This window comes from Rhynchophorus ferrugineus, unplaced genomic scaffold, assembly GCF_030347505.1.
Source record: "Rhynchophorus ferrugineus isolate W39M unplaced genomic scaffold, kcgeb_rfMv2 rfM1, whole genome shotgun sequence".
In the NCBI taxonomy this organism is placed as follows: Eukaryota; Metazoa; Arthropoda; class Insecta; order Coleoptera; family Curculionidae; genus Rhynchophorus; species Rhynchophorus ferrugineus.
This window is the reverse complement of record NW_027472580.1, coordinates 60,842,500-60,852,781: the sequence shown is the minus strand read 5'-3', so window position 1 is coordinate 60,852,781 and position 10,282 is coordinate 60,842,500. Positions and strand designations below refer to the sequence as shown.

At 31.6% G+C, this 10,282-nt stretch overlaps 1 protein-coding gene across 1 annotated transcript; it reads right to left on the bottom strand.

Moving 5' to 3' along the window:
* Positions 1 to 4,906: 4,906 nt before the first annotated feature.
* Positions 4,907 to 8,290, bottom strand: LOC143195154 (trypsin-1-like). The gene is made up of 5 exons (XM_076402119.1): positions 8,191 to 8,290; positions 5,762 to 5,942; positions 5,535 to 5,684; positions 5,273 to 5,478; positions 4,907 to 5,221 (listed from the first exon to the last, which is right to left on the bottom strand). The coding sequence occupies exons 1-5, from the start codon at positions 8,237 to 8,239 to the stop codon at positions 4,950 to 4,952; spliced, it is 858 nt and encodes a 285-aa protein (XP_076258234.1). The 5' UTR covers positions 8,240 to 8,290; the 3' UTR covers positions 4,907 to 4,949.
* Between the last annotated feature and the right edge of the window lie 1,992 nt (positions 8,291 to 10,282).

Sequence of the window (10,282 nt, the reverse complement as noted above, 5' to 3'; positions counted from 1 at the left end):
TTTCCAAGATTTCTTTATACTTTAGGTAATAAATTCATTGCTGGGGGAAATTATAATGTCAAACATCTAATTTGGGGTTCAAGCTTGATAACGTTCAAAGGTAGAGAACAACTTAAAGCAAAGAAGGCAAATAATTCACAGTACCTTTCCACTGGTGAGCCAATATATTGGCCGTCGGATACAAATAAAATTCCCGACAATATAGATTTCTGTGCCATAAAAAATATTGAAACTAAAATATGTAAAACTGAATCATGCTTTCATTTATCATCTGATCATTCGCCAGTAATCTGAACCGTTAATTTAAATAATATTATCAAAATTAAACCGCCTTCTCTGCATAATATGAAAACTTACTGGATATTGTTTAGAGAATAACTGGACAGTTTAATGTCACTAAATTTGTCCGTAAAACCTAAGAGAGATGCAGCATGGTATACAATTCCTAGTAGTGTAGCATATTAAAAAGTTAACTTCATATCATCTACCATTAAACGGAAAATCGCAGAGAAAAGGAATTGAAAATTGTAGCAACAAACAGGAAAAAATTGAACGCGGCTGATGCAACGTAATATTCTCTCTGGAAAATAACAACAAAGATTAAAAGGCATCAACAACATAATCAGTCCATTAAGCATAGTAATAATACTTGGACTAAGAACGACAAAGAAAAAGCGGATGTTTTGTTCCCAACATCTAAAAGATATATTTAATAAGTTCGCGTCCGAAATATCTGTATATGAGGAAAACAAATAATTGTCAACTGTTAACTATTAACTGTAAGTTTACAGATTGGTCAATTAAATAAATAAAAACTTAATCGATAAAAAATATTATTCGGTTGCATTCCTCGATATATCTCAAGATTTGATAAACTATGGCTTACTGGACTTTTAACTAGTAAAGTTATATCTTACATTAGGCATTTTATTGTGTAATAGGGTGACGAATACACTGAACTACATCCAGCAAATTCAGGTGTTCCGCAGGATAGTGTGCTTGGCCTATTATTGTATATCTCCTGTATACAGCTGACCTACCGACCTCAAACATCACTACTTTGGCAACATATGTTGACGATACGGCGATTTTATAATCTCACGAGGATCCAATATCAACCACAAGGAACCTCCAACTTCATCTCAAGAAAATCCATTTGTGGTTGAAAATATGGCGTATCAAGGTGAATGACACAAAATCTACTCACGTAACATTCACTCTGCATAGAAGGACTTGTTCTTCTGTAAATCTTAATAATCATAAACTCCGGAAAGCACATAATATTAAATATCTGGGAATACATCTGGACCGATGCTTAAATTGGGCTTAAACTGAACCAGATGTAGTGGCTTATAGGGCGTAAATCCAAATTATCTTTTTATAGTAAGGTTTTGCTGTATAAGTCTATTCTTAGGCTCTTATGGAGGTATGGTATCGAACTGTAGGCTACTACTAGCAAATCCAACATAGCTATCCTTCAGTGATTCCAAAATAAAGTGCTATGTGCCATCGTGGGGGCGCCCTATATTATAATAGTAAGAACCTAATTAGGCACGATATTCCTCTGTAAACCATAGCGAATATAATTCTAAATGCCAGTGTAAAGTACTCTGAAAGAGTGTTGTGCACCAGAATATATCCGCCAAACCATTAAATGTGCGTGATGTCAGTGAAGTGCGTACATACGTAAATGTACTAGTACGTACGTATGAAATATTTTAATCTTAAAGCATCTAATGGATCAACGAAACTCAACAAGATCCACGTGCTCGATATAAGCACGGAAGGAAAGATGATGAACTCATCAATATCACACGGCCCAGGTTTCCACTAGACTAACATAATGGACGAAGACAACAGCAATTGTAGCACGAGGCGGGGGATGTAAGCTTTCAACCTTACAGGTACTCAAATCGAATCGCTCCCATTCGAACTACATTCTGCTTTTGTGGAGATGAGACGAGATCCTGGAACACTCCTTACCAAGGTCGGACAATCATGCTTCAAACAGTCCCAAGGCAAAGAACTTTATTTTAATCGGTCATTTAATTTTTTGCTTTAGATGCCGGATTCATTAACAGTTTATCATGAAAACACCTTTGTCTAAGTTATTCAAAGGGGATCAAAATTACTTTCAATAAGTACATTGCTATGTTTTAAGTGAATCTTGTATTTCAAAAGGATGTGAACAATGAATTGACAACAATAATGAGGATTCAACAAAATTATATTTGATTGTTACTTTATATATTATATGAAATGTTTTTATACATATTTTACTATGGGTAAGAATAATACTTGAGTTTATCGCCAAGATCCCTGAATCAATATAAGAGGCTTACAAGTAATGTAAACCGATACATGATTTGTCTAGAAATTATACAAGAGGGTATGCTTTTTTAGAAATTTTTCAAAAAATTACCTTTAAATATGAAGATATATATCACTTTTTACCCGGTTTTTATGATAATCAATAATGTCATGAGAACTGCCATAAGCTAGAAATATATTATAGGTACGGATAATATGAAATTGTTTATGGTCAAAAAAAAGAACTATCGTTTCTATTATTTTATTTTGTATGTTATACGTTATATACATAATTTCCTGTACCTTTCTTTTCTTTCTTTTAAAGGAAACTAATATTAAACTATAAGATAAGAGATAAGAGAGATATATATAAACTATAAGATTGACATGATATTTCATGTTTTCTGAACATTCTTCTTTCGTATCAAAACTATAACAAATATTTTACTATTCTTAAAAGATTTGGGGAAATATCCCCAAATATATATAATATATTTAATAAAAAAGGTTGCAAAAATATTTCTCTTTTGTTTAAATAGTCATAATAGATATAACGACAGCAATCCTTTAGATTAAAAATTTGATGTTTTTAGGTTGAAATTAGGAAGGTTGCAATCGCATATATCCTTTAAACGTTAACACATAACTTAATAGTTTTTATATCAGTTGAAAAAAAAAGGATAACTAGAATATTCCCTTAATTAAAAATTCCCTTAAAAAATAATTAAAAAATGTTTGAACAAGGTTTTAAAGAGATAAACAGAATATGGTTAACCTAAGATTTTTTCTCGTAATCAATCATCAATTTTCATGAAAATCAACTTCGTCGACGTCTCTTATTCAATGGAGTGTAAGTTTAAAATTTCTTGTTAAACTCTGTTTCTTATTATATAAAGTAAGTTATGAATATACTATTAAATTAAAATTATTAATTATTAAGTATGTTAAAATGATTCATTATCATTAGTTAAAAACATTATGAGAACATATTATATTTTAATTATGGTACTCGTAATTGTTATCGGGACAAGTTTCTTATCGTCAGGTAAAAAAAATAGAATTTGTAACGACGCAGTTCATTTCTTGGAATTAATTTTGTTTAATACTATTTAATATGATATATAAAATAAAATATAATTTACAGCTCTTAAAACTTAAAACTAATCCTGAGGTATAGTTACACAAATATTAAATTAATATAAAAGTAAATATCAACGCATATATTTATTATAATATTATTGCAGTATATTTTAGTTCTCTTAAGTTGAATTAATATTTATTATTTATAAATAATAAATTTAAGTTTATTTAAGTTTTTTAAATTTTTTTTTAAATATCACTTAGTTAAAAGTAAAAAGTCACCAGTTTTAAGACAATAAGAGGATAAAGATATTGATATATGAACTGTTTTTGATGTTCGTTTGCCCTGTTTTTTTTTATTATTATTTGACCAAGTCTAGTTGAAATGACAGCTATGACCAATTAAGGCAAATCGAAATATGAAGTAGTGTTTGTGAATCGCTGATGGTACGAAGTCGTATTAAACCAATAAAAGGGCTCCTATGCTCAGTTTTACTAGGGAGCTATCGAATATATCCTCCAATATCATCGGAATAGGTTAATACGGATTTAATCCTATTATAGTTATTATAACACTGAAAAATGTTTCTGAACAAAATTATGTTTTGCTATGGAGACATATATTAAAGCGATAATTCCTTTAATTTTATTTCAAAATCTCTTCAGATAATATAACTAAAATAGAGAAATAATAACATATGTAACAATGTATAAAAAGAGACTTATTATATATTTTTTAAAATTTGTGTTAATATTTGCCACATTAAATGTTATTAATTGTATTAATAATGTATGTATTAATTAATATCCTAGAAATGCACATTCAATTGCTTGTTGAAGCAAGATGTTAAACTGACCCGTTCTTCTTTTCAAGTCAAACGACAACTTTAAGATCGTAACACTTTCATGCTGTACTGTGCATAGCTGAAACGTATTTGTTAATTTGTGTTTGTCTGTAATAATTTTCCCAGGCGTATCTTGAATGCTTCATGCTTTCGTCAGGAACCCACATTAATCAGAAGACCCATTAATCACGAGTTCGTAAGTAATATCCAGCGACTTACAGCGAAAATATATTTATTCAGGAGTTGACCGATTTGCTTGATCTTCATGAGCCTACAGTTGGTTACATTCCTTGGTAACCTTTAATTGGAGGTGTCACAGGTTCGCAGGTGTATAAACCTTCTACCCGATTAAATATCAGTAATGTTCAAAGGAATTACTAAAGGATGTTTTAGTGGGTACAGTGTTATATAATTTAGTTAAACCATTGAACTATGCACCGGGCATGTCGCCTTTTGTTTTCAAGACAAAAGTTATTAGTATCGAACTTTGATAACAAAACAACTATTGGTTTCAATGATTTAGTGACTGTGATGCATATAAGAGTTAGATGTTTTACTTAAAGTATATGCCAAACATTTCTCTCATTCGAAAATAGATTAAAAACTAAAAAACGTTTTATCATAATTAAAAATAGTATAACCATAACAAACATCTGAAGAAAGGCGCCACATTAAACGTTAATCTGTATTTGTTATTAAAATCACATATACATTTTAATAAGCATTATCTGTTTCAATAGTGCTCCTGATCCAATCAACGAAAACAGATACTTTTGTCAGAACTGAAGGTATTCCGGGATAACCACATGGACTGTAGCCCCATGAAACAATACCAACTACTTCATTGTTTTGTACCAATGGCCCACCACTGTCACCGCTGCATGTGGCTTCTCCGGTATCAGGTGTCCTCGGCACCACACAAATGGTTAGATCAGCATAAAATCCATTAATTGCGCCAGAGATAGAATAAATTAAATCAATACATTCTGTAAAGTTGAGAATTAGTTGTTTATATTAGTTGGATTTTTAGAAGTTACCTCTGGCAGTTGCTATTGGTACTTCGACATATTGCAAAATATCTGGTAGGTCGTTGTTAGCTGTTCTACCCCATCCTGATACAACTGCATAACCGTGTGGAGTGGTCCTAGCAGCAGGAAGGGAGATTGGTTGAACATTTACGCCATAACTCAGTGGTGTTGAAAGTTGTAGTATACTTATATCGTAAGGTGAGAGGCTGACGTTTCTAAAATATATATAAGTATAAATTTGTATGTATGAAATCAGTAGTACATGTTTTACTCATCATAATTCGGATGATCAATAATAGAAGAAACTGCAATCGTTTGCTGGTTAGGTATGCCAATATCCCTCGTATCTAAAATTCCGGCTACAATTCTGAAATAGTTTGGAGGAAACTCCGAAGTACAGTGGGCCGCAGTCAGAATAAAGCTTTAACAAAGTTACATATATATCAGCTATATATATTATCATATAGTTATATATTATGAATTTAAATTAATACATACTTTTTATTTAAAATCGATCCTCCACAAATGTGATAATAACTGGTGATAACGTGTCTACGCACTGATACCTGATATGGAAATTGATTCCTGACAGCATTATGTCCATGAGCTATTTTTAAAGGTGGTATATCCTTTTGCGCAGAATTTAATGGGTAATAACTAGGTTTGAAATTGTCTTCACCTGATATATAAAAAATTATATCTATTATCTGTATATGTTACATATTTTCAATTAAAATTTCAAATGTATAATTAATACAAAATAAAATATGAATTGCATAAAATTGAAGAATTCTGGAGGTTGTCCTTCAATTACTTTTAAAGCTTAACAGAATTTTGTATTTGAATACAACTGTTTTTGGGGTACTTGCATACGAAAACAAAAATTTGCTTTTTTATTTTTGTGCTTTGATAAGCACCTTAAATACATGGGTTTTGAATGCATTAACGGCTTCTTTAGGCATCGGAAACTTTGGCTGGAGAATAACCCATTGAGCTATTGAACAGTTGGTTGTTTTAGCTGATGTGTGACAGCTTGAATCGTTGTGATGAAGAATAATTTTTTATTGGCACTTTTTTCGTATTTCACGCACAGCATTCTGGAAAATATAGTTATTTTGAAGAAACATAGGATTGTCAAGGACCTTTACGCATGAATAACTCTCAATAACTTTTGTCGGATTTGGCTCTTCTGGGAAAATGACTCATACAATGTATTATTGTTTAGTATGAGATTTTGATGCACCGCATTCCATTATTGGCCATTTCCATGCATGAATTAACTCGAACATCTTTTTGAGCTTTTGTCAAATTATGCGGGATCGAAGCACATATCCTTTGCAGCCAAATGTTCTGTAATATCTTGTTGATGCTCGTCATATACACATAAATAAACATACATGGAACTGATTCTCTACGGCTTTCACGACTTTCGTCCTTGAACTACGACCACTAGCATATGTGTTATACTAACAAAAGTCAGAAAAATACATCACAGGAAAATGTTCACGAGAAAACTCATTCAACATTTTCAAGTTAATGTAAACAACACAAATTGTGTTCAATTGACAAAGCGTTCTGAAAAACTTTTTATTATAAGTCATACTTCCAATTGAAATCATCATATCAGATCAGATCAGATGCAAGATATAAATTATAACCCACACATCATTGAGGTAGAAGGAGTGCTATTATAACTCACAATTGATGATTGAGAAGTGAATGTGTAAGCGACATCGACTGAGATAATGTGTAAGCAACAGTGGCCTAGTCTCAAGGAAGGAAAGGTTTGGGGGGATGAAAGAAAAACATGATCTGCATAGTTTAGTCGAACTGGCTTCCATAATTTAACATTATTCCAGAGAATGTCTGATAATGGCAGGAGGTCAGTATGGATGCAGACTGATAGGAAGCGGTGAAGTTGATTTTATGCAAAGATTGCATGTTCATTGCCAGGAATACAAATATATTAGGGAATACGTGCTAACTTTACCTGAAAATTATGCAGAGGAGCAGAGCGAATAAGCGATACAGTTTCGGAAATTAAAAGGTGATTATTTTCTCGGTCCAGGAAGCATTCAAAACATCTACAAAAGTCAATTAATTCATTGATACGAATGATTCAGTTAAGATATGGAGCAGGGCTTTGAAAGGATAAAAGGATTAAAATTCCGAAAATTTGATTCGTATGAAAGATTAGCTCCTGAAAGAATTGACAGAAGGTACTGAAGGTCAGGAATGAAGTTCAGCAGCAAAGTGAGGTTTTGCTACGATGGAGGAAGAAGATGGAGGAGTAGCTGGTTGAGTACGCGAAGGGAAGAGTGGAGGTAAGTGTACATAGTTTGGTGATAGGGAAGGATTGAATGACACCGAGAGATATTTTGAAAGATAATAATTCAAGGCATTTGAGGCGGTAGTGAAATGGAGAGAGCTGTAACCCAGCTTGTGAAGAATGACAGATGAGAATTGTATTATTTCTTGATTTATATATGCACACAACATATATAATCTCTCGAGAGCAGCGATTCTTGAAGTCGTTGCTGTCATGTTTCTAAGACAGTCAACAGTTATCACTATTAAAACATGAAGCAGGTATAGAAAGCTTACTAAGGTAAGAGAGTGAATTGAGAGAGTTGCTGTTGAGATATGAGAGCAGTTGACTTCGACGTGTGAAATTGATAACTGATGAATTAGGGAGCTTCTTAACTAAGAACTAAACTAATGGAACACCGAATTCAATTGCTCTCAAGAAAATGAAAAAAATATATTGGCTTTCGATAGACGATACTTTGAGGCAGAACGAAGCACATCCTCTTTTATAATAAAGTTACAAAAAAAGTTAAAATTAATTTTTAGTCCTATTAATGAAACATTCCATAACACATAATACAAGCGTGTTGATGCATATTGTAATATAAATCATATCTTACCAAAAGTAGTGGAAATAGTAAGAACACAAAATGCTGCTATCAGTTTCATATTAAATCAATTATAAAATTTCAATTTCAATTTGTAATAATATTAGTGAACTGTCTAATGACTTTACATATTTCTTATCTATAATTAAAAAAATCGATTTGAAGAATTGTCGATTATTGACTTAGAGTACCAATTAAAATTTATTTCTTTAAATTCCAACATTACCCTATTATCTAATCATTTATAGTAATTACTAATGACTATAATAATACGCATAGTTTAATATATAAGTGACCAAGAGTTTATGTTAAATAAGTTTGGTGTATGTTTTTCCTAATATTAGGTGCTTGCTTGCATGTTGCATCATTGTTACCTTTTAGTGACAATACAATGAATCAGCTCTCAAAAAGCCTAAGCTAAATGATGGTTTTGACATTCTGCATAAAATAATAGTTGCCCATTTAGTACTGTTGAGTTATTCAGTGCATACAGGCGCTTATCATGGAAGTTCAAAATAACATTTTCAACATCCACTACTTGTGATTTGAAGAAGTTACCTAAGCCCATCAAATATTTCTATATGAAATAGCTCCGCCATATCCCAAGTGTCGGTTTTAGTTTTGATTTAAAAGTTGTTATTTTAATATCAATAACAAGGAACTATTTGTATTAACCAAAAAGTTCGAAGATAAGTGAATGCACGCAAAACTTATTGAAAAAAGAATTTTCAGACAGAAATGGTTGGTATAGGGTTGCAGCTTCCATACCAAAATTACTCAGCAGGTATATAGCGTCTTTTGATTACTACTTGTTAAGATCAATGCAGCATCACTTGGTTCGTATACAAGTTTCTAATTGAAGAAAACATACGAATATGAATCAATGATTCGATCGGTGCCAATCCAATATCATTCTTTCGACACGATGTTGCCATTTGACTAAAAAGTTGGGAACAAGTTGTGAAAAATGATATAGAGTATGTTGCTTAATAATATATTCTATCCATTTCTCAGTAAAAGCCATTTTAAAGTGAAAAATTTATTGGAATGCGTGGAAAAACTTAGTAGAAGGTTTTAATAATACATGTAACCAGTAATATATATTCAAATCCATGGCGTAATCCAGGTATCGTTATTAGTTCAGTTTTTATAGTTTCAATTTAAAGTCCAGTCATACGTTATTAAAATGGACATTCCAGAAAGATTTTTAACATATTTTGTCTTTTAATTCCAGAAATGATTAAACAATTACCTGTTGTTAAAAAACGCCGATATGTTTATTAAAAATCGATATAAATTTGATAAACATATATACATATTGTATTTTAATTTGTAAATTAATTGTGAAATAAAATAGTGAAAACAAATGATTATTGGTGATAAAACACGTATGATAATTAGAAGTGAAAAAGCTCGTGACTGAATCAAAAAAGCTAAAGAATGCTTTGAAAATTCCGCCTTGACAAAGAATATATTACTGTATAGTGGATTTGGAAAAGAATTAACCAACTGTTTGGATTTGACTAATCCCAAAATGTAATAAAACATTCTCAACATGTGTGTTTTATTGTTAGTATTCTTGTAGCTAAACAACTACCTTCGTTTCAATTTCATATAAAGGATTTTTAAGTTAAATAATTTCATTAATACCTAACAAAGAGCTTGTTTAATTCCATTTTGGACATTAACCTGCTCTTGTTGTGAATATAGTAGTAATTAACATTTATTGCCATTAGTTCTAAAATATTAGCAACAAAATTATAATTTTAACAGAATGGTGAAGGTTGATTATATAATTTATATATTATGATGGTAGTGAAATTACAACTGTAAATATTTTTAAATTGCTGTTGCTATTTTAAGTCAGTCGCGGCTGGCTTGGCAGCAGCATGGTACTGACAACGTCACGAGTTCTCGGCCTGGCATAGAAATTTCATCTCGCAAAATAATTTGCTGCTACAGCTGTAAATCGTTAGGCAGCCATATATTCACCAGTAAAGATCGCGGATGGCATTTCGCTAAGACTGTTACAATCGGGGGGAGGGGGTGTATAAAAGACCATGACGATTAAGTTTCGCACATTCCGTATATGTTATGCTCTTGT

Excerpts from the sequence above, each read along its gene's own strand:
- LOC143195154 (XM_076402119.1), bottom strand. The coding sequence starts at position 8,239 with ATGAAACTGATAGCAGCATTTTGTGTTCTTACTATTTCCACTACTTTT. Across the intron at positions 5,685-5,761 it reads GGATCGATTTTAAATAAAAA|CTTTATTCTGACTGCGGCCC; the intron begins GTATGTATTAAT and ends ACTTTGTTAAAG. Across the intron at positions 5,479-5,534 it reads GATCATCCGAATTATGATGA|AAACGTCAGCCTCTCACCTT; the intron begins GTAAAACATGTA and ends TATATATTTTAG.